Raw genomic sequence first — 25,476 nt, 5'->3', positions numbered from 1 at the left:
ACTGTTAAACGCCTTCAGGTGTGATGGAAATGTAAGCCGAAGGAGATTTCTTCATTCATCTGTTGTTTATGTATTTATTTTTCTTCTTATAAATCCTTTATGTTGATGAGAAACATTTGACATGTAACAAGATTAACATCTAATATTGAAGCATTTCTCATATTTTTGGGTACTATTCGATTTTTGTGTATTATCTCTAAAATTACCTCAGTTATCATCGACTTATGTACTAAACAAATTTATTTATTTTTCTTTATTGCAGCTTTTGGAGGAAATGGAAAATCAGGGTACATTTGCTGAACTTCATACTGATTGTCAGTTATCGGGCCCTGGTGAAGGTCTTGTCATGACGGGAGAGAGCCCAATACTCAGAATACTTTTACCTTACGTGGAGTTGGCTGTTACTCCCCATATGAAGTACACAGCCAAGATGATAGCACCTGGTACCTTTGTCTATGTGTGGAGTATGAAATATAGTGTGTGGCTTGTGTTTCGTAGTCATATGATCTTACTTCTGAATCAAGTAAGTTTATTTATTGATTCTTTAGAATCACTTTTTTTTTTTTTTAAACTTATAATTGAAAACCAGTGTAAAATTGTGATAGACTTTTGAGCTATAGGGATTTTATTGTTGAAACCTACCACTTCTGTTTATTACAAGGAAAAGTGCAGGTGATTGCTTATATTTTGATCTCCGCTTTCCCCTGTTCCCGCCACATAGGGGCTGAACTTGGATTTAAACGGCATTGGGAGTGTCAGTTATCTCAGCGACCCCAAAAACTATGGATTTGACACTAATTCGTTTTTCGATTATTTGTACAGGTACCCTCTTCCACCCTCTGTAGGTTTGTTGTCTCCACAATGTTTTCCAGATTGTAAGTCATATGTTTACTAAGTTGGATTAAATTACTGCAGGTTTTCCAGACATACGGTGAAACACACACATACGTTATATATAAAACGGTGGATCATTTATCTTGGTTCGCCCGTGTAACTTTTAAATTTATAGGCAAAAAACACCGAGATTTTGTACCATGCAGATATCAGCACGGGGACGTTGACGTATTCTGTGATACTATCAGGTAACCAATGTTGCCACCCAACGCAAGTTATATTTTTCAAATGGCAATACGTCAAGTTATTACATATTTGAAATCTACACGTTGGATGAAAACTTACAATATCACATTGGAAGTGAAATCAAAAATGACAAAATGCTTTTAATTAAAGTTTGTTGCTAAAATCAAGGTAATTTTTAATTGTTTCGCAGTTTCTTCAGTTGAGATTAGGATTCGGCAGTGGCTCGACCAGGTTTTCTTTTTTTAAAAGATAATTTTTGTCTACAGGTGATTCAGAAAGTGAGACAGCAACGTAAATCTATGCTCCCTCCAACATGCCAGACATGAACCTCGGCACACCGGACAGCGCCTAAACATAATGTTCATTAGAGCTGACCCAATTGACAGATGAACCGCCAATGAAATCGGAACTAGCACATATCCCCCCCCCCCCCAGTGCTGCGCCCGAATTCTAAACAATCGATTGTTGGAGGCAGATTTACGTTCCCGCTTTCCTCTCGCACGATTATTCATGACACTTGTTCATCGCCGAGAACGTCTACGCTGATGTTGAGGAAAGCTTAAATATCGATACGAATGGAACGCGATAATGTCAAGCGATGAGAGTTGTTTCTATCTGCGACGTAGTAACAGCTGTTTTCCTGTCCGTAGGCACTCGAGTAAGCGGGAATATCCAACATGTGTTTGCATTCGTCATACAGACGTATACCTGACATTCCGTAATGAGCAAGAAGATCCTTGCTTTCGGACTTCAGTCAGAGGAAGATGGCTAGTGCGTCTTACATTCTGGACATCGTAAATCCTGTCCCCCGAGCTTACCTGTACACTTGATGGTGTCCATCTTCAAGTGGGATGATACTCGTTACGTCTTTCATTTCCTCTCTTTCCGGCATTCTTAGCGTGTCATTTTTTTTTTGTTTTCTGTTTTCCATCGAAGTCCATCCACCCTCAGCACCCAAACATTTCAGATTATGTTCATTTATTTGCAGTCCTGCACTCATACCAACCCATCTATTCCATTGGTTTTATTTTTCTGCTTTAAACTCCATTTCTTTTCACCCCTGTATCATTCTCACCTGACTGTGTATTTCAATTTGGCTCACACCTGGATGGTTCGCATCTTTCCTGTTTTTGTTTTTCTCGTATCTGAAAAAAAGTGTAGCGAAAGTGAGTATAATGTATTTGGTAATGTTTTCTCGATTCTATGCTAAGTATTTTATTTTCTCTTCCTGGTTCAGAGTTTCTTTGTTTCACATACACACACATATATATATATATATATATATATATATATATATATATATATATATATATATGAGATGTTCGCTGCTTATCTTTTTGAGTAGGGGGGGATGTCTTCGCGTTTGCCGTTGAATTTTCGGTACTAGCGGGAGTTTAGATGACGTCTTGTTTCTTCGTTGAAATATGACACCAGGTATAGTGTTGTTGACAGCACGTGGTTAGCAGTCGTATGGGTAGGCGCATTCCAACAAGTATATAATCTGCAGAAGTACAATTCTTTTTAATCGTGACTACAACTTGATCACGAAGTAACTGCAGATTTTATATTGACTATTTATGTGTACAGGTGTATTTATTTTCCTTTTATTATTTTATTTTAGGAATTCCCAATGCCTCTCCTTACAGCCCAATAAAATCTATCGATGGACATGTGCCTCATCTTTGGTCAAAAATCTTTCCGGCAAATGCAAATATTGTATAATTTTTACTTCTAAATGACGATATGAAAGAAGAAAGTGCGATGATCATGAAAAAAATCAAATTCGAGATTTCCATGGATTTACACGTTTCATGGCCTATAGATACCGAAATAGTAATTTTTCGATGTCTGTTCGTCCTGATATACACTCGCCTAGAGGCTATATTGCTATGTAATTAAAAAAAAAAAAAAAGTGTATTAAATTTTGTGTTTTTGTTGTAAATGCAGTATTTTGTATCTAAAAAGAAAAACAGCCAAGCTCGTTTCCTAGAAAGCCAAAAACAAAAAAGTTACAATAAGACTGAAAGTATCAAAACAAAATATGAAAATAGGAAGACATAGAGATGAAAACCGAAACTGATGTGTGTGTGTGTGTGTATATATATAAAAGCTGTCTTCAACGCTAACAAACTTGATCTTGTTTTGTTTTTACGATCAGCCGATCATTGAGTCTTACATCTGGCAATAGGCTTGGAACAAGCATAAATGGCAATCAGTTCTCAGAAAGCAGCATCCTTAAGTCTGTAAGTGTTACCTCTGTTAAAAAGTTCCAAGAATGCGGAGGTCTTTCGTTCACAGATCTATCCCCTTTATTTAATTTCAATTCCGTAAGTTCATGTTTGTGTTTCATATTTCTGTTGTAAAATGATCTTAATCTAAATTGTGGTTAAATTTGTATTTGTTCTATAAAAGGTGCATCTAAATGAATTTTATTCTGTATGCAGCCGACAGTGATAGTTTGTATTTAAAAATTCTTAGATAGCCGTATTAAGTATTCATCAAAACGTTCTTTCCTTATCTTCATTTATGTTAATTAATACATAATCTTCATTTATCTTAATTTTATATTAATATATTCACCAATCACAAAAAAACAATTGTGATCTTAATTTACCGAAACAATATCGTTCAACATATCTGGACCATTATATTAATGAATGGGGGGGAAGAACCAATTTTTAACACACCATTTCCTCTTTTAGTTGCGAATTCAATGATACACAGCGAAAAAGTACACGACTTGACCGGGACGCAAATTCGGGATCTTCGGCGATGCGTTAATGATTACGATACCTAGTCCGCTCCCAGCCCCGGGTTCGAGCATCGATCTAGTCGTGTACTTTTTCGCTCTGTGTGTATCATATCTGGACCAAATCTTAAACTTAAGTTCATTGTGGCATTTGCCAAACAGTTTTTTTCGAATTTTCTTCCTAAAAATGACTCTAACGATTTTATTTATTTATTTATTTTATTATTATTATTATTATTATTTTGATAAATCAATATTTTATTAATAACCCTATAATATGATATTAGCTGTTTCTCTGGGAAAAATCCAGCAGAGAAAAATCACTTTTGGGTAGAGATGCAAGGCCTCGGAAAAATAGCGGCTTGTTTTAATAAAGTTTTTTCTACGGCGTTTGTTTGGGAAATTTCAGGCTTTATTTGCCTATTTGGATTTTAATCAAGAAATAACAGTACGTCCTACCTTTCTTTTCCCATTATAACACGAAAAAACAAATAAAGACTCAAAGAAAATCGGTCACTTGGTAGAAAGAAAGAAAGAAAGAAAAAAGAAGGAAATCAGCAGTCAGTGGATTTTCTGGTTTCAACGAATTGTTTGTAGAGCTATTAGAATAATATTCAGTGACAATAATAATGTTTTAGTAAAAACTTGAGTGTCAGCAGTAACTCTTCTGAAAACGTAGTACAGAAGTTCCTCGAGATACGTAAATTCGACATAGTAAATTCATACTTACGCGAGAAATTTCCGATATAAAAAGTATTGTTCTTTTCAATTACCCATATTTCTGTATCCAAGACGACCCCCGATTTTTAAACGCAGGATTACGAAGAACATCTACAGCATATGCTGGGTATATTTTCAGAACTTACACTAAAATCAAAGCAAATCAGATACAGACGTCTTTTAGGCTTCCTCACTGGAAGGTTCCACTGAATCTGCAAACTTCAAGGCTAAAGCGGTAGGCGAGAATGAGGATCAAGTTAGAGCTTAATGGAAGCAGCTTGTGATTCTGTTCAATAAATGAAAACTGCGCAAACAGACTAATTGGTCAGTCCAATCTTTTTGAGAAGCTATCAAACATAAATTAAGCTACTGTTTGATACTTTTTTTTTTTTTTCGAAGGTGATTGTTTTAGAATCTCTAACAGAGAGAATGTTGGGGATAAAATATGCACTTTTGCTGGCAACTGTTTTCATATTATTATTGTAGATAAATTCTTAAAAGTGTTTTTTCTAAGATATGTATATTGCAGCAGTGTGACATAGATGCCTCCTTAATATACTTGTATTTTTTAGTATATTAGTTCACAGAACAGTACCGTGTTAGTTCACAGAAACAATTGGTGCACTAAATAATTCTATGAATAACCAATAAAGGTCGATCACTTCGCTCCAGATTTGCAATGAATGCATACCTTTTATTATTATTATTATTATTTATAAATACTTTATATTTGATAAGGATTGGCAACATGTACAGTAGGTAGACCACTACGAATGTGAGTGGTGGTTTCTTTCTTTGCTAAGTAGTTTCCTTTACATTGATCTAGATTAAATGTTAACAATCTCGTTGGAAGAGCACTAATTCCGTCCATATTATGAAATGTATTTTGGTGAATAATCGTCTACAATTGACGAAATGCTTTCTACTCCTGATATGTAACTTCATTTGCATCTCGTGATTCTCCACTGACGACACGAAACACAATGATGTACCGTTGACAGAGGCTGTGAAACCATCCATTGGTGGCTAGAAATTTATCCAATTTGTGTAGCAGTTTCAAGCACTAATTTCTAGACTCCCATCTAACTTTAAAAAGATACTCGCATATAAATACTGGTTTTCTCAATTGACTTTATAACTACTCCGTGGCCTAAATGCATAAATGTAGTATTATTATTCATATAATAACTATATATAAAACTACATGAGCTGACATAAATTATTGAGCACTTCCTGTAGGGCTGCAATGATTAAATTTGGCATGATTGTAGCTTTCGGGAACTAACCGACAGGAAAATTGCCAAAAGTGAATATTTTTAATTTTTAGGGGTTCTAAAGGGGGATAAAGAAATTCCCATGCTTAGAGGTCGCGCGGATGCGGATATCCGCATCAAAATGGGTATTTGCAGATATATATCTTTTCTGTGCGGATAGCGGATAAAGTTGCGGATAATGTTTCCTACATTTTTTCTACCTAAAAAAATGCTGGAATTTTCTGATTATGGTGGAAAGAGCACTAGAAACGTTCGTTTTGAATTAAAAGTTTTAAAACCAGTCGAAAAATACTAAAATCAAAATACAAGTGTATTTGAAGCTTGTGACTCAGTGACAGCCAAAGGACAAAAAAAAAAAAAAAAAAAAAAAAAGACACGAGAGAGTTTTCTTTTTATTGCTGTTTTCAATATTTTTAGCAGCCGTTTTGTAGGTGAATGACATCTCTGACCTAAACAGAAAGAAATGACAGGCCCCATCGCTACTCCTCAGGTACCGCTATTTGCTGTAAAAAAAGAAAAATAATTGCCGCCAAAGCCCCTCAGACAAAGCTGAAAATTTTCAGACCATTCGCCTTGAACAGGACGAAATGTTTTCAAATAAAGTTTTTCTAGCCTGAGAGGTCAGGAACCAAAACCCTAATTTAAAACACCGCATCCCCTTCCATAAACTGAAAACTAGTCAGCAGAATTATCTTTGCCTTTTGTGGCAAACTGGAGAAGCGCGTAGGTCACCGAAATAGTAAGCAAATCACATCATACGCTCATCTTTTTCTCTCCCTCTCTCTTAAAAAAAAAAATCATCTTCACTGTTTCCTTTGAAGTATAGCAGATATTGAATGCACATTTGCGACCCCACAGATTTCTCTCTTCGGAGAGGTGCCACGGACCGTAATGAACATTCCGAGGGATTGGAGTTTTACAATAGCAATTGTTTCTCTCTTCTTGTGTGTGTGTGTATATGTATGTATGTTCTGGGCTTCTGGTAAAGAAAAAAAGAACAACCAATGCGTTGTTTCCCCTACCCTAAATGTGTCCAACAATGAGTGGGAGCTGCAAAGAAAAGCAGTAAATTCTAAACTTCCTCTATTGCCTCTTCCCGAAATTAACGGTATAGATTTCCTATTTGTATTCGAAGTTATTTTCACTTCTAGTTTCAGTAAAAGCGTGGTTGTGAAAGCTTGAGTTGATTTTGAGTTTAACGTCCCGTTCAGCAGCGAGGCTATGTGAGACGTGGACCTACTGATGAACGTGGAATCCAAACCACATGAGCTCCCGCCGGGAATTCAACCCAGGTCTCCCACGCCAAAGGCGCGTACGCTAACTGCTTAGCCACGAAGAAGCTTGGTCGTGAAAGCATGCATTGTATTGCGTTGTTAGTTACGTCGCTTATTTTTTTAAATTTAGTGCAATTGCTGGTGCTAGTGTCAGTTCGGGATATGTGGATGTGTTTGCGGTCCTGTGATTAATTTTTATTTCTTAATAACGATTATTTCTATTTCGCCTTTGTGTTTAGAACAAATGCCCCTTTTTTTGAGTAATGATGAAGTTTAAAAACTCAGTGACGTGCTCTAAAATTAGTCGATTGAGGGGCTATTACCTACGCGGCATTATTCTGGTCAGATATCTTTATTTGAAGATCTTGGGTAAGTACATAAATCGTTCATTAATTTCTAATTTGTATCTGCACGGTTTATATTGCATTTTATTTATCGTAGTTGGTATTTGATCACGAGGAAACTGATACAGTGAAACCTCCCTTAACGGACACCTCTATAATACGAACAGATTTTTTTGTCCCGGCAAAAATATATGTTCTCTTACGGAACAAAACCCTCCCTTTTACGGACACTCTCAGATACGGACGCGGACAGTCCTTTTCCCCCCAAACGTTTGAATAACCTCTTCATAACGGACAGGAGTTGTTCTCGGTTCTGCGATATATTACAGTATACAAAAAAGTCTTTTCCCCATAAGTGTATTTCTCATAAGTCCAGATCTGGTGAAAAATCAAACAGAACAGCTGAACTTTCTTATTGATTGGGCCTGGGTCACTAAATATATGCACCCCCAATAGCTTGCCTTTTCATCCATTCTGTCAACGAAGATGCCGCGCCAGTACACACACACACACACATGTTTCTTCTGCAATCGTACTGAGGATTTTTAGAGGACACTTGCTAATGAGTTTTATTACCGTTGTAGAGGAAAAAGCATGCCTTTTTCGTTAAACATGCCCGGCAATAATAGGCTATGATTTCATAGAAATGAATTTCTCCTTCATCCCGCCCAGTAATTCAAATGTGTACTAAATAGGACTATTTTTATATGATTTTAAGTATTTACGCCCATACATAATGTATTTACTGTATATTACTGCACACAATTACCTTTATGAGAAATTAAATTTCTGTAACCTCTCTATAACGTACACCTCTCAGTAACGGACAAAACTTCATGTCCCATTGGTGTCCGCTATTGAGAGGTTTCACTGTATAATGTATTGTTTCGTTTAATTCAGAAAACTACGTGTATTGTAGAATATGTAAGTTGTATATATTTGCTACCTCATTATTTGCGGATGCAGATGCGGATGCGGATAGAGATGCTGCGGATGCGATATTTTGTATCCGCGCAGACCTCTACCCATGCTATTTAAATGGGCGTTTTTTGGATTCAAAATCTTATCTTTTAGACAGTTGAAATAGGAAAAGAAACGATAGAATTGTGGGTTCAAGAGATGCGAGGCCGTAGCCCGAGTAAAGACTGTGTGTGTGAGCCAGGGCCGTGCCGTTAGGGGGGGCGAGGGGGGCGACGACCCCGGGCGCCGAAGTAAGGGACGTGAAAACTTCGAGAGAGAAAAAGATAGGAAAAATTGCTTGGAATATATGTATGGGGGCGCCGTCATATACTCTCGCCCCGGGCGCAATTTTCCACGGGACTGCCCTGGTGGGAGCGAAACCCCCGGATGGGCAAATTTAGAAAATATGAAGAGCAAGTTCACGAAATTCAATGTTGATTCAAATGCCGATTTATAAGAAATGTAAGGCCGTAGGCCGTGCAAACCAGGGGTTCTGGGAGCAGAGCCCCCTGCTAGCCAAAGGCTAGTTTATGTATAAAAGTCTATGTTCTTGGTTTCATATGCCTTTTTTTAATTCTTGTAAGGTTGAAAAATGAGTTTGTCAAATTACCGAGGGAATCACTTCTACATTTACTTGAATAACATAAAAAGCGCATTATGTACAGAATAGTTCATCGTTTCTTCTGTAGACGCTGTTTTCCGTTAGTGAGCACATTGATTACGTCAATACAGTGTGTCTGTTACGTTATTGATTAAGCGTTGCTGTTAATTGAAAAGGGGAATGAGAAAGAGAGAAAAAAACGCACTAAAAGAAAATAATCAGTTGGTTGCATCTAGTCTGCTTCAGATAGATGCACATATACGCGGCCAACATTAAAAAAAGAATTTTAGCGTGTTCTGAGGTCTGTCTCTTTGTTCATAACCAGGGTGGATTGATTTAAATCAGTCTGATTTAAATCACGATTTAAATCAAGATTTAAATCACTTGATTTTTTAAATAAAAATCGTTGATTTAAATCAAATTCCGAAATAAAATAATTTAAAGTGAAAATAAATAAAATCCCGTTTCTGTTCTGTTATTTCGGTTATAGAAGTTAATAATCATAATACAATGAGATTCAAATGTACAGTATAGTATGAAAACAAGTGTCATGCACAGGATGATTAGGGAAAATCCCGTTTTGAACGGGTAACGGAGCAATCCTGCTTTCTTCTCTTCGTAACAATGAGTTTGGGTTTTTAAATAGTTAACTATTGCAACGGGGAAATCACCAGGGAAATTCTTTCACGTACGCGTCTGCTTGCTTGTTCCCAGATAATAGGGCGTATTTAGAGGGGTCCCATCCCTTCTCCTTTTTTAAAAAAAAGATTTACAACTTTAGGGGAAATTTATGTATTTCGTGCCTCAAGCTAGTTCCATTTTTTAAAAATATCAGTAACTTTTGTGAAAAAAAGTGACATTTTCATAAACGTTGGTATACTTTTTCCTTAATGCTTATCCTTTTAAATTATATTACCTATTTTTATTCTAGTAAAAATCGAATCTTCATTATTCGATTAAAAAAGTACCAATAAACCTTTTTACTTTGTTTTGTTTTTCAAGATTGAAGGCATTGTAGAACATGTTACATATGCTTTCACCCCTTTTTGCGTCGAGTCATAGTGTGTGATGACATAATAAATTTAAAAAGATATTTTTTGTTATGCCTATTATTCTTATTTTTTGGCAGGCTTACAATTTGCATTCAAAAGACTGAAATTTTGCACACTCGTTTACTGCACCCCTTAGTATTTTTCAGATCTTTTCAGATCTCTGCGTGAAAACAAGGGTGTCCAGAGGGGAGAATGTAAAGAAAGGATATTTTTAACAAAATAGCTTTTTTGCGATTCAGATGAAGACATATGAATGGTACCGTTTGAAAGGCTGTTCTATTCTGAAGAGAATGATGTACGTACTATGCTCCTAGGATAAATAGGGATGTTTCAGGAAACTTTTACCTGAGATCCTCTTTTATACGGGAATCTGGAGTATTTGGGGAGTATTATTTTTCACGGGCTTACTTTTGCACCTAGAAGATTGAAATGTTGCACATTTATTCAATGCACCCTTAGTATTTTTCAGTGTTTCAGATCTCCATCTTAAAACAGGGGCTTGGTCCAGAGGGGTAAAAAGTAAAAACGGATATTTTTAACAGAAAATCCCTTTTTTCGTGATTTTTTCGCCCCAGATACACGATGGAGACATTTGAATGGTACGATTGAAAATCTTTTTTATTCTGAAGAGAATAATGTACAAATCACGACCCTAGGATAAATAGAGATGTCTGAGTAAATTTTTATATTACATGCGGGTTATCTGGTGCATTGTGGGGATGTTTTTAGCTCATTGTTAAATATTTTCCCCGCCCTTACTATTCAAGATAACTTGAAATTTTATACACACACTTAGTACACCCCTTGGTATTTCCCAGTTGATTTTGAGATCTGTGCGTTAACACAGGGGAGTCCAGAGTGGATCATAATTTGAAAAAAAAATCAGAAAAATCCCATTTTCTCCCAAAATTTTCCGCTTCAGAAACATAATAGGGAAATGTGAATGTTACCGTTTCAAAGGCTGTTCTATTCTGAAGAGAATGAGGCATGAACCATGATCCTAGGATAAATAGGGATGATGATGTAGCTGCTTGACTGAAAGTCTATACTTTTCCTTTTTAAAAAAGCCATAATTTAAAAGGGTTAAGAAACATTGTGTGGGATTGATATAGGTTAACAGTTGGGGATTAATTCAAAATTCAACCCTACTACTTTCACTTAAATGGCATAATTAGCATTTAATACTAATTCCTAATGCTTTCTCTTCAGTTCGCGACTTGTAATTTACGAGGAGGAAGATTTGATTTAAATCAAAAAAATCGATTTAAATCAAAAAAATCAACAAAAATGATTTTTTTTTTTAAAAATCATGATTTTTTTCCACCCTGTTCATAACACAAAGGCTTCATTTTTATGTACCGTAGCCACAGAAACAATGTACTTGAATTAGTACAGGCTTTGTGTATATATAGGATGGACCATTTATCTTATAACTTTTAAACTTATTGGTAAATATTGTTGAATTTTGAACGATGCGTATATTGACAGGGGGAAATCGTTTCACATACTGTTCAATACCACCAGGTTATCAGTATTGCCAACCTCTTTTCCATCCTTGGATTCGGTTCTGGATTTCTCTTTACATTCCCAATGCATAATAGAATAATATTCCCCCCCCCCAAAATAAAACTTTTTTTCATAAATTCCTGTACTGTACCCACTACGCCTGCTAACTGATAGTATAAGTAACTGGCGAAAAGTGTCATAACTCGTACACGGTCCGAATGTGGTATTAGTTATTTGATTGAGCAATATTCTGTGATGTACGTGGATAGAAGTTATGGATTAACTTGTCAAAGGACACAAGTGACATCTGATTTATATTACGCGTTGTTAAAATATAGTAATTAAATTTTGTCTATATATGTATGTGGCATGAAATTCAAATGTATAATAAAATATGCAATTCCTGTGTGGGAATATACCTGTGGTTAATGCCTTATCAAACTTAGGCCTAACGCTAATGATCTTAGGCTTAACAGCTATTCAGTCGTATAGTAGCTAATCTTTACATATTTAATTTAATTTAAATATACCAGCACCAACAGGCACTTCTTTCTAAGGTCTCTATTCTTTTATCTCCACTGCTTCACCGAAATTTTCATCACGATGGTAACACTGCCGCAGAAAACTCAGAGCTTACAGAATGACATCTTTGCCTGTACGACATCTCAAACGCTTCTGTCCAGCCCCAAATGACCTGTACTATATTCTAGGATCGGGGGGCACGGTGGCTTAGTGGTAGAGCGTTTGCATCTGGTACGTGGTGTCCCTGGTTTGATCCCCAGCCAAGTAAGTTTGTGGTGGACAATATCGTGCCCGTGGGTTTTCTCGAGGTACTCCAGCTTCCTCCCACTTTCCCGTTTCACCAATTCTATCATCATTCACTTGATTTAATCATCATCTCCCTTAGCCTAACAGACATAATCGTGGGAGGTTAAACTCAAAGATATATTGTAGGATTGTAAATGAAAAATTGATTTTTGAAATATAAACAACAAAATCTTTAGGATCGTTTTTTGAGAATTTTTATTTTCATCCGTTAGTAGTCTCATTTTTGGGGATAGGAAGAAAATTCGAAACCCTTCTCTGGCAAATCTTATGAAAATCTTTATATATATATATATATATATATATATATATATATATATATATATATATATATATATATATATATATATATATTAAAAAAAAAGGTCTGGTGTGCTCTGTAAGGAGTTACATCGAAACGAACATACGATCAGACATCCAAAAATAACTTTTTCGGTTTGTAGAAGCTATGAAGCGTGTAAGCCCCTTGACAACTCAGTTTTATAAAAATTTTATTTTATTATTATTATTTCTAAATCATCGTCCTGTCCAATCGGGCTCGAAGAACATACGATGTAATGTAAACTCAAGTGTCCAAGTTTGAGGACGTGCCACAACACTTTGAAATTTGTACTCTTACAAAATGTGCATCATTTCAACCTTCTTTAAATAAGTTTCATCTTAAACAAAACAAAACGAGAAAGAAAAAAAGGTCTGGTCTTTGATTTGTTACGTGAAAGGCTTAGGATCTCCTACATAACTTTTTCTCTTGCAAAACGAAAACTTTGTGTACTTTTTTTTACATAGTTCAGTTGGAATTATATTTGTAAAGTTTTGTAATCTGTTCCCTGTACTAAATAATACTGATGTTTAATGAAAAGAAATGTTTGTTTCCAGCTGGCAGCAAGCAGTCGCGTCCTGCCTTCAACAGAGGGCGCAAAAGAGGAGGATGCGGAGAAAGTAGGCCCGTTCTTTTTAGCAGCGTGGAAAGAGTTTTACACAATTATTCTTAAGCATCCATCGTGTGAGTTCACCAAAGAGCAGCGAGCGTTTTTGTACACCCACGCATTCGATTCGCTTTGTGCTGAGCTTCATGAAGATTATGATACGAGGAACCGAATGGTGGTATTCTTGTCAGAGCTCTGCCTGCTTTACTTGTCAACATGGAGAGAGTGAGTACATATTTGCTTTTTTCTTTGAATAACGAAGAATTATTTAATTTTGAATACAGTTGTGTCTCGACAATTCGTGCTATGTCTCATAGTGCGGAAAAGGAGGCGTATTCGATTTTTACGAATAAAATTTAAGTACAGTGAATTAGCTTTAAAATAACTTATCATTACAAAGTGAACACATCATACCGTTACACTACCAGTTTCCTTAATGTATACTATTTTAAATGTATAAACCAACTTGGCACATAATATATGCATTACACTATTATACTGTTAAAAAAAAATCCCAATGTTATTGAAACTAGTTTGAAATTGACCCACACCATATTTTGGATGAATGTTTTTTATGGTTTACCTCGGTCTGTTCTTCGAATGCTCTCTCTGTTTTGTGTAGGAATTGTGTTTGAATCACTGTACTACGTGCATATTTGTTAGAACACACTCTCTGTGTGACTGACTTGGTTGGCTCGGATAATACTGAACATGAGATTATCAAGACACTATTGTGAGCGAATCTGGATTTTTACCGCCGTATACAGAGTCGTTTTGACGCATGATTAGCGTCATACTAAAAGCCTGACTACTTGCAGGAAACATATGTGAGTCATACTCTTTAGTATGGCTTGTGCTCCTCCGTGGCTAAGCGGTTAGCGTACGCGCCTTTGGCGTGGGAGACCCGGGTTCGATTGCCGGCGAGAGCTCATGTGGTTCGGATTCCACGTTAATCAGTAGGTCCACGTCTCATATAGCCTCGCTGCTGAACGGGACGTTAAACTCAAAATCAACTCAACTCTATAGTATGGCACTAATCATGCGTCACAATAACTCTGCATAAAACCCTTAGTGTCTTGGAATGAAAACATTTTTAATCATAGCTGGTTGTAGTTAAAAAGAAAGCAAACTTTTCGATAGAGTTCGTGTTGGCAGTACACAGAATACAGGTTTTCCATTTGAAGCCAAATTCTCCATTGTAAGCTCGTGGTTTCCTACAATAGGTTCGTAAACAAGCCTCAGGATGAATATATTGAACCTAGAAATACAGACCTTGTTAAGATGAATACAGGGAGTACATACAATTGTAGAGGGAACTAAAACTCACGTTTGTGAATACAAATTTTTGGGGTAAGAAGAAGGAACGTTTTGAAGCCTTGTCCTGGACACACTACTCGTTAACGCTTGAATTAACGATCACGTGTCTCATAATGGCGTCCACAGTTAAAAGGCACAGTGTGCTACGGTTTTTAGAGTTCAAAATCGTGTGTTTTGGTACGGAGAGAGAAACAACGTATGGAAAATCACCCTTAGCAGAGACAACTGTCAACAGATGGTATAAGAAATTCAGTTTATGGAAATTGTGTTAAACTTTGGCACGCAGTGAAGGGTCAGGAAGGAGTAAGGATGATTCAGACAGTGCAAGAGAATGTGGAACGAAGTCTAGTGAAACCGTTTAAACGAAGACCCTTGGAACTGGAAAAGCTGAGGTCAATGTTGTACAATCCGCGGCAAAAAAACCTGCAACATGAGCATATAAGTTTATTGTGAAATGACGAAGTCGTTTGCTCCAAAATAAGTGTGCACGGGAGGAGGCCGAGGTTTATCCTGGCGTGATTCGTTCCACTTAGACGTTATGTTCATTCCTTGTGCTGTTAGGCGTAGTTTCACAATAAACTCACATCCTCATGTTGCAGGTTTTTTGCCGCGGATTGTACAAGATCATACGCAGAAAGGTGGATGCCCGGCCCTACAAGTTAGAATTTGTACACGATCTAAAGAATGTGCTATGAGAATGGAATTTTATGCATCAATGGTTTCCCATTTACCAGATAATGTGATCTCTCTCGGTTTCTGTTAGATGAGGCTACGTTTTATATTTTGGAAAAAGTAAACGGGCACAATTGTCACATTTGGAGAGTTGAAAATCCACAAGTCCGTCTTAAAGTTAGTATTTGGTCCATGATTTTAGTGTATGTTGTACAAATAATTTTTGTTTTCTTTCTTTTCGGGTACAATAAATGGCGACAATCATCTGAAAATGCTACTTTAGACATCATCACATGGAGCACCACCACATTTTGACCTTAGGCTTCGGCAGTTTCTAAACGAACAATTTAGGAGGAGTTGGATTAATCTAAGAGTACCCTTACCTTGACCTGCAAAATCACCAGAGTCTGGCCCTTAATCTAACACTACGGTAGTCCGGAGAATAACAGTCCATGTTGTGTTCCTTTGTGGGCTACATGTCATCAACTTCTGTAGTATTGTCGCCTTTGCCATTATCCGTCACGGGAGTCCATTTACCCACGGTTTCAAGATGTTTACCTCCTGAACACATCCTTTTCAACTTTGTGTTACATAACCGCTGCGGAGAAGGAAAAAGGAGTGCGTGATGAGTCAGTGGTAGAGCTTTCACCTTTACTGTAAGGGGTCCCACTTTCAATCCCAGGCCAAGTGAGTTTGTGATGGAAGATTTTTTTCGGGGGATAGTCCCATTTTCTCGCACATCGCCATTGCCCTAATTCTTTCCAAATCATTAAATATCATAAATAGCTGCCCTTTTTAGCCCACAGGGCTAAATTCATGAGCCATTAATTTTATTTTATGTGCTACAATCGTTCCTTTCTGTAGTTATGCACACACAACACACACAAAAGCCTTTGCCATTCTGATTCTGTTCAAGATATCAATGTTCTGTTAACGAATTTTTGTTACTTGCTAAGACGTTGTTCCATACGTCTTGAATATAACCCACTTATTCTAACTGAATGTCTGGGAATGCCTTGCTCCGCCAGTGAAAGATTCTGAATCATACATTTTTGGATAGAGCAGATTACAAGTTTAAGAGGATAACATTATAACCTCAGCACAGTGGTTAATAGTTTTGGATCGTATTTGCCTATCCTGTAACTCTGAAACTGTATATACCAGCTATTATTTACTTTTTCAGTCTGTATTCAATAATATCCTGTAATCAATTATTTAATCTTAGCTTGAAAATACTACATGATTTCAATGTGTGATTTTATTTAGAGGCGTTACCTGAACCAATACTGAACTATTCTGTTTTCTATCGAAGTATTGCTTTTACTTAACTGACGCCGCCTACACAATCTAAATACATTTATAATAACTTCATTAATTTTACAGTAAAGCAATAAGCTAGAGCGCCAATTATGTGAAAATATTGTGTTGTGATCTTTCATGTGTAAATTTTTAGAACTTACTTAAATCTTTCTTACAAGTAAGGTTTCCCAGGTGATACACGCCGATTTTAATCAAACTTCACAGGTTTGTAGAACAGCAAAAAATAAGCGACACGTATTTTTTTTATAGCGGCCCATATGCATATTTAGGCGGTATAATAGGGCTGCCAAATTGGGACAACAAAGCATACTTTAGGTAATGGCGCGAAAACGAGAAGAGATAGCCAAACGTTGTAAAGGAGCAAGTTGTCATGACACGATAAGCATGTCAATAACACATAGCGCTTCCACGGGGATAACACACAACATCCGCAAATGGACCAATTAGGAATGAAAAGCAGTCACAAAGCTCTATCTATTACGCAGAATCCAAATAACGTAGGTAAGAATAAAGAATGACAAACAATAAGTGATACGCGTGTTTTCGTTTTCGCAAAATGAGACAAAAAACGTAAATAGATGCATCATTATCTCAATGTCGAAAGATTGGAGAAATGGGAATATGAAGATGTGAACGCCTGTATGAGAGGCAACCTGTCAATCAGTGTTGTAGAACTGGTTGCAGACACGCCAGAAAGTTGGAGACACATTCGCTCAAGGACATTGTAGTGTAAAGAAGCAGAACCAGAAATGCGGCGAAAACTGGATATTTTACCTGGTAGTGTATGTCTACGTCAAACACGGAAGCTGTACAGTGTGGAAGTAGGGGCACAGTTGTGTTTTGAAACTAATAGATGACCGGTTGGTGGACAACGTTTGTGCATCCTGTACGTGGATATACGTGTGTTTGTGTATATATGCCATGCAAAGATACCGGTAGAAGTCCTGAACACATGAACCCGTGTGTTGTGAAGTAGTCAGCATGAGTGTGTGTATGTGGTATGCTATTGTTTGCAGTGTTGTGAAAATGACATACGTAAATCCACACAATGTGCTGGATATGTTAATGGACGCATACAAAGAAATAAAACGTGTGAACACTGTACCGAATATGAAATGGAAATAAAGGATATACTTGTTGATGTCCTGGAAAGTTTCAGGAAAGGTTGTAATACCGAAGTGGACGCTAAAGATGATTTGGTATTTAGTGATAATGACGCACATGACATCGCGTCTTCACTCGCGAGTGAAGGTGACACAGAAAGCAACGAAGACGAAGGATTATCACAATACAACGTCGGTATTGCGGAGAAAAGGAGTACCAGCGAAGCTGTAGACACAGAATATAAAGTGAAAGCAGTGCAGTTTTGGAAAAATGGGAAGAAGAGGCGTCTGTCGTTTGAAACTGTGAAACATAGGTTCAAGTTCGTCAAAAGTAGGAATGACCTCTATAAATGGGAAAGACAGTTGCATGACGGTGGAACAAATTATGAAAAAGGGACGCATATTGAAGCAATCGTATATGAGAAATTTCATACTGCTAAATGCGAAAACCTTATAATTCATGACACAGACTTACGACGTTGGGCTATAGAAGCTAGTCAAACTGTGGGATTCGACGGGTTTAAAGCGTCAAAGAAATGACTATGGCAGTTTAAAAGGCGTCATCACATCGTGTCACGGAAAATTACAAAATATGTCACGTACAATAACGCAGAACAATCCAAAGATATACATGATGATGCTAATAGGTTCATGCAAAGTGTTCGCTTATGTATAAATTCTCATGGCGCGGAGAATGTGTATAATACAGATCAGAGTGGATTCAGTTTGGAATTTCACTCGGGTAGATGTCTGGCAGTGCGTGGAGAGAAACAGGTCTACGCAAATGTGCAGTCTGTCTGCGACGACACACAGTTACACGATACAGCCAATCGTATCTGCCAATGGAAAGCTACTGTCGCCTATGCTCATCGTCTTAAAAGAACCTCACGGAAAGTTCGGGCCACGGGTACAACAGACAATGCTTCGACCAGAAAACTTGTTGATTTATGCATCGACATCCGGCAAAGTAACCAAAAAAAAAAAAAAAAAAAAATCAAATTATGTTTTTAGTCTGCGTACCTTCCACAAGTTGGTGCCCGGACCGTGCTATTAGTAGATTCCTGGACTGGGCATGATAAAGATGATTTGGCAGCTATCACAAATCCAATCAAACAATGTACAGCTATGACCATACCTAAGCATAAACATCCAACCACTGGATGTTTATGGTTTTAGAATGTGGAAGAGTTATGTGCGTAAAATATCCGATGTAGTTACTCTTCAACAACTAAATATCAATTTCCATACAAGAGACAATATCATCAAACTTCAATCATTAGTACATAATCAGTTATCTTCTCCAAGATATACACCTCTGTTCACCTATGCATGGTTCCGCTGCGGCTATGTTTCGGAAAGACCGATACATTTCACCAACCCAGTAGTTTTCGGTTTTCAGCAATTGCATTCGTTGTTGTGCGATACCTGTAGACAACCATCCGTTGTCAGGTGTTCTTGGTGTCTAAAATATTTGTGTTTGGAGGATTTTTTTTTTTTTTTTTTTTTTTTTTTTTTTTTTTTTTTGTGAGGTTCCACTTCTGCAATACATACAATGAATAGGTTGGATAACAAATAAGGAGATGTCATTTATAACTGACAAGTTAATGTCCGTTTTCCTTATATAGAGAGAGCATTTTGTTTCGTATTGTCCTTGTTATTGTTTCAACATAGCTATTTACTTTTCAGTATCCGCACTGGCATGCAAAATTTTAATGTGCAAGATGTACATAATGATACTACGCAACAGACGTGTTGCACGCAACATATTGCCAACACACCTATTGAATTTTGAATTGCATCACTGGTTATGTTCTTCGGCTTTAGTTATGCCCAGTTCTTTGTCGATGACATCAGAACTGTTTTCTAGAAGTTTGTATGCTGAATACTACGTTTAGTTCTATGTATTAATACAACAGAGGAATGGTTTCCAATATTGACATGTGGTAAATTCAAACGCATTTGAATGGCCAAGAGCGGTATTTATGTACTGTTTTGTTAGTTAGTTGTAGGACTTTTCATTTGACGTGCCATACTTTATACTGTTTACATTTGTATATTTCGAAACAAATACATGTCAAGGAAATGCTTATGTCAATACTGCTTATGTCAAGGAAATTCTATTAGGCTCATGTCCCATTTCAATAAGAATAATTTGTATGACGAATATTTACTACAATTGTTTATATTCGTTCCATACAATATTCGACATTGCGCTACATTCTGTTAAATAGCAGCCGGCTATAGTTCAACATACAGCATATTACCGAAAATAGTGCTTGTGTAACATATTCACGTGTTTTGGTTTAAATGCATGCTCATATGCATGTGGCTATAAATTGTCTATTTTTGTTAACCTGTTCAATTGTATTCAACATGTTGTTTAGTATCCCGCAAAGGGCCTATTTATCCCCACAACGGGGCTTGTTGCAGTTTGATTAAAATCGGCGTGTATCACCTGGGAAACCTTACTTGTTAGTATCCAATGCGTGAAATTTAAGTTCCAAGAATTGTCTTTAACAAACATACAGAAAAGTAAGCTAATCCAAGCATTCTAATAAACCTTCATATAAAGTACAGTAGATCCCTGAGTATCAGGCTTGCAACTATCCGGCCTAGTTTTCTTTTACCGTAGTTAAATGAGAAAGAGAAGACGTTGCATTGGCAGCATTGCCAAGCCATTGGAAGCGGGCGTCTGCTACGATCCTCCTACGTGTTGTGTGCAAAATACAAGTTGTGACAGGAAAAGAGCAGCGTTCTGCTCCTTGTTCATTGTTTCGTCAGTGTGTAACGCACCTCAGTACAGTGCAATTGCCGCGGTACGTCAGTTGATATCATCTGTTTGCGTAAGTGGAGGGACATCGCGTCGCAGAAGAGAGCTAAAATGCAGAAGCAGTTATCTATTAAGGACTTTCTCAAAAACTAAAACCTAAGTTTTTACTCTTAATCTTAGGACTACCTTTTCATATCCGTGTGCTGTAAAATCAGTTTGAGTCAATTTTCTTAAGAATTAGGCCTATGATTTACGTTAATGTTTTGTTTGTTTCCCGCATTTAAGTTAAAGCATTACAGAATGTATGTCAAAATGTGAACAGTTTACATGTATTGTACGTGTTCTTTTTCTCTAATACTCTAACTTTACCTTTCTCTAATGAATTCTCGAAACTTGCAAGTGCAGTAAATAAACATTAATAAACCACCAACACAGAGCCAAATAAGAAGTGAGAAAATACGTACTGTATTATAACAGTGGGTTTTGGTATAAAACCTTCGTCTTCTGGTATTGGTGGGGCAAACAAATGAGTTCATAGAACTCCGGCTTTTGTTATCCGGCCTACCCTTCTGCCACATTAGGCCGGATACTTGGGAGTCTGCTGTAATTTGTTGTAGCATTTACTTGTGACGTTGTTTATCTTAAGGATGTTTTTAGGATACTCAGAGATATTTACTTCTACTCACTTGAGAAATCATTCGAGTTAAAACATTGCTTTAGAAATGCACTATAAACGAAGGTGTTTGAAACTGAAATACAATTAATTATGTATTCTACTTTGCAGAGATTGTCTAACATGGACCACAGAGGAACCTTGTGCTCTATTTGAGAAGTTGCTTCTTCTACTCCAGAGCAAATACAAAAACATTCATCGTCGTGCTAAGGAAGCCATCTTGGCTTGTGCTGTGATAATTGTTCGTGTTAATTCTTGTTACTTTAGGCGAGGTAAATATACTGCTTTTCTTTAGTAAAGTCATTTTAATTTCCTTTATCTTACTTTCGATGGATGTTAACAAATATTGTAGTCATGCTTAATATACCCACTCTCCTCTATTTCACGGGCCCCATACTTGCATCCATATGGGTTATTTAAAATAGAACGTTAAGCGTAATTTTGGAACTACTACATGATCCCGAGCGCTGTTTGTGTTGTTGGCTTACAGAACCTGAATTATATGATGGAATCCAGGTAGTTAATATCAACGACAATGTAATGCTTAACGGCGATTAATCTAATACAAGTAGCAGGTTACTATTTACATGTTGCAAATATATTCTTCAAATGTTTGTTTTTTAAAACCCTCAAACTGTGTCATGTCCACAAGGTTACACTCAGCTTTTAGATTGATATGTTATAATGGACAGAATTATGATCTCTGTAGTTTCACTTCTAATTTCTTCGATAATTGTCGCTACTGTAACAGTGGTGTCAGGATCAAGAAGTGTTATCATGTTTTTTTAAAGTGAAGGAGTATGTGTCGTTACGCCATTACGTCCCACGATTACGCACTAAGACACAGGTAGACCGTGATGATGGTTCATAATAATGGAATTACAAAAGTGGGAAGAAACGGGAGAAGCCAAGAAAAAACACCACCACAAAACCCACTTCGTTGGATCAGGAATAAAACCAGATACGCCACGCGCCAGAAGTGTGTTCTCTACCATTGAGCCAATGCGGCCTTAGTATCACCGTGGCTTACCATTAATCTACTTTTTCCTTTGTGGCTAACTTCTTTTATTTGTTACCACTTGCGTACATACTTGAATTTATTGATCTATTTATCATTATTTTTTATGCGAGGCGTTCCGGATAAGAGCGAAGTCAGTAAAACGTTTCTCTACTACTTAGTTATTATTAATATTAATATTGTTCATATTTCTGTTGTATGTAAAAAGATTGATCCGATATGAAGTTTGCTCTGACTATCCGGAACGCCTTATATATTTGCATATACTTTTTTTAAATCATGATTACGGTTTCGACTTTGCCTTATACGTCAACTTCTACAGGATGCCTAAAAGTTGTCGCATTTTCTAATTCTGACTTTATGGTAATAGTTCATTTATACTTCCAGATCCTCGTTCAGCATCATCGCCAGTGGTTTACTTCAGGACTGTAGCCACAGTTTTGGAAAGTGAAATTCTGTCTTCATTGTCTTCTGGACAGACCGAGATATCTCACAATGAGAGTGCAGCAAATCCAGCTGTCTTGACTGTAGCGTTAATGCAAGAAGTCATCCTAGCGCTAGAAGAAAGTGGACCGAATTGGTCTCCAGATTTCTTAAAGGATACAAAAGCAGCCGTTGTTCTCTTCCAATCGTTAGAGCTTGCATTAAAGGTAAGGCGTACCTTTAGTCTAATCAAAAATTACTGATATAAAATAACGAGTACTTCTGGTTCATGTAGAAAGTTGAAATATTTCATGATTGTAGCTTTTAGAGACTAACCCACAGAAAAATTGCCAAAAATGAATATTTTTATTTTTAGGGGGTCTAAAGGGGGAGATGAAGGAATTCGTCATGTTATTTAAATGGGTCTTTTTTTTATCTATAATCTCATTATTTAGGTACTCGGAATTGGAATAAAAACCTTGAAATTCGGTTTACTCGTACGTTTTCGTTAGCTTTACCTAAGTAAATCACCAAAAATAAAAGTTTTCAACTTTAGAGTGGTTTTATGGTGAACTGAAAAATCTTTCCCCATGTTATTTATATGGAACATCTTCTACACCCCCAAAATTATTGAGCACTTCCTGTAGGCCTACAATGATTAAATTTGGCATCATGATTGTAGCTTTCCGGGACTAACCGACAGGAAAATTGCCAAAAGTGAATATTTTTAATTTTTAAGGGATCTAAAGGGGGATGAAGAAATCCCCATGTTTTTTAAGTAGGCGTTTTCTTGGGATACAAAATATTATCTTAGTTAAAATACGAAAAGAAACTTGAAATTTGGTAGAATTGTGCGTTTAATATGTGTGAGTCCGTAGGCCGAGCAAACGCGAGGGTCTGGGAGCGGAGCCCTCAGCTAGCCAAAGGTAGTATATATCATATATATAATTCAAAGTATATGGAGTTTGTCTCTCTATTTACAGTAAAAGTGAATAGCTCTCTTAATTTTGTATATAATTTGCTATGTTGCGCAATTATATAAAATGCTAATTGTAATTTTCCATGAATCCAATATCATTGTATATTTCGCAAAGTAGGAAATATGTACCTCATTCAATTTGTTATGCTTTTTGCGATTTGTTCTGTTGAAATGTTAATTGTTGTGTGTTTCTTTTCTAGAGTCGTTCGTATTTGACATTCCTCGATAAAACAATGGACACTGTCATTCTCCTGTCTCCAACAGCCTTTTGCTGTGGCATGGTTGAAACCAGAATGCTAAACGAACTGTGGCCTACCTTATTTAGTATAAGAGACTATGTAAGTAATACAATTATTTGTTTCATTTATAATTTTCTATGCACTGTCGGAATGCCATTTTACACTTTAATAGAATGTCTCATCGAAAATTCCTCAAGTAATATGTATATAATTAGATGATCCTCCTTAATTCTCAGTACTGTTGTATGGAGGCAGATGCTTGGGAGTTTCTTTAAAACAAATATATTCGGAATTTTCAAGTACTTTTATGTATAATATAAATTTTTCTTTTGTGGTACACAACAGTACGTGGCGCCAGCACCATTTTTGAAGCTTTTAATACGATTTCTGTAGCTATTTTTTATATTGTATATTTCTAATTCTGCAAATGCTTGCATTAACAATATTGCAAATGAAATAAGAAATGAAGATATGTTAGACATGTTACATGTGTGGAAGTTACTCTAATATACTATTTGGAGTAGCCAAATAACATGCTGATGATCGAAAATAAAACCCTAGGATATGTAAAACAAATTTACTTACACCGCTTACCGTGTCACAAATGATGCTCAGTATCCCTTCCATTCTGTTCCTCCTCAAGCGGTGGCGTAGGGATGCATGCATATCATGCAACATCTCTACGTTGATCGATACACATGCATTTCGAACACAAGCCTTCACATAATCAATGATCGTCAGTACTGTGAGCATTACATAATTTTTAACGAAACCCAGAGGAAAAAATCATTTGAGGTTAGGTCAGGAGATGGTGGAGGGTAGTGAATAGGACGTCCACGTCCAGTTCGTGTATCAGGGATACGTCGCTTCAAAGGGCTCTGATTTGGCATGTATTATGTGTGGGAGCGCTATCATGTTTGATATCACACACTCATATGTATGTCGAGAGGAATGTCTTGAAACAACTGTGGTAACACTTCACTAACAAATGCGGCAGACGTATTATCAGTAAGATTTCTATGAAGGAAATGTGGTCCAATAACATGGTCACCCAGGATACCATTCCATATAACAGTGATGCTGATGCTGAAGTAGTCGCTGTCATAGTGAATTGTCCCCAGCCTAATAATGGATATACGTGCCCTGTATTCGTAAATCTAGCGTCATTGGTGAACAATATGGCGGACACGAAGTTTTGCTGTGTTTTTCATATCTTCCAACCATGCACAAAATTGCACTCTAGCGTGGGAATCATTTACTGATAGTTCCTGGTGTAATATGAAATTATATGAATGCAACTTGTACTGGTGTAAAATACTCATTACAGATCTCCAAGTCCACTATCCTGAAGGTTTACATTTACTGCTGCTGAAATTGCCCTTACACGTTCTGCATTTGTTGTGTAACCACCCGGGGATCGGGTCGCTGTTCGTGGTTCATTTATTTGTAATCGATTCGTCGTCTCTGTTCGGGCAGTCATTTATTTGTAATCGACCAGGTGGTCCTGCCAATGGGTACTTGCTGGAGACCTGGACTTACCTGGGTAGGATGATGAAGGACCTCTCCAAGAAGGGATTACCAAATCGTTTCCAAATTGCTCGTCGGTCTCAATAACGAGATAAGCATTAGGCGCCGAGAGGTTCGGATGTCT

The 25,476-nt window shown here is 36.9% G+C and overlaps 1 protein-coding gene across 1 annotated transcript in view; it reads left to right on the top strand.

Moving 5' to 3' along the window:
* The window catches only part of LOC145687870 (uncharacterized), a 93,741-nt gene that overhangs the window by 39,221 nt on the left and 29,044 nt on the right, over nucleotides 1-25,476 (top strand). The window contains exons 6-10 of the mRNA XM_081761377.1: nucleotides 263-523; nucleotides 13,262-13,536; nucleotides 21,278-21,438; nucleotides 22,572-22,834; nucleotides 23,787-23,924. Coding sequence (XP_081617503.1) covers nucleotides 263-523; nucleotides 13,262-13,536; nucleotides 21,278-21,438; nucleotides 22,572-22,834; nucleotides 23,787-23,924 — 1,098 coding nt within the window. The remainder of the gene's footprint in view (nucleotides 1-262; nucleotides 524-13,261; nucleotides 13,537-21,277; nucleotides 21,439-22,571; nucleotides 22,835-23,786; nucleotides 23,925-25,476) is intronic.

Source organism: Thermobia domestica, chromosome 6, assembly GCF_964235325.1.
Source record: "Thermobia domestica chromosome 6, izTheDome1.hap1.1, whole genome shotgun sequence".
Lineage (NCBI taxonomy): Eukaryota > Metazoa > Arthropoda > Insecta > Zygentoma > Lepismatidae > Thermobia > Thermobia domestica.
This window is presented reverse-complemented; position numbering and strand designations above follow the sequence as displayed.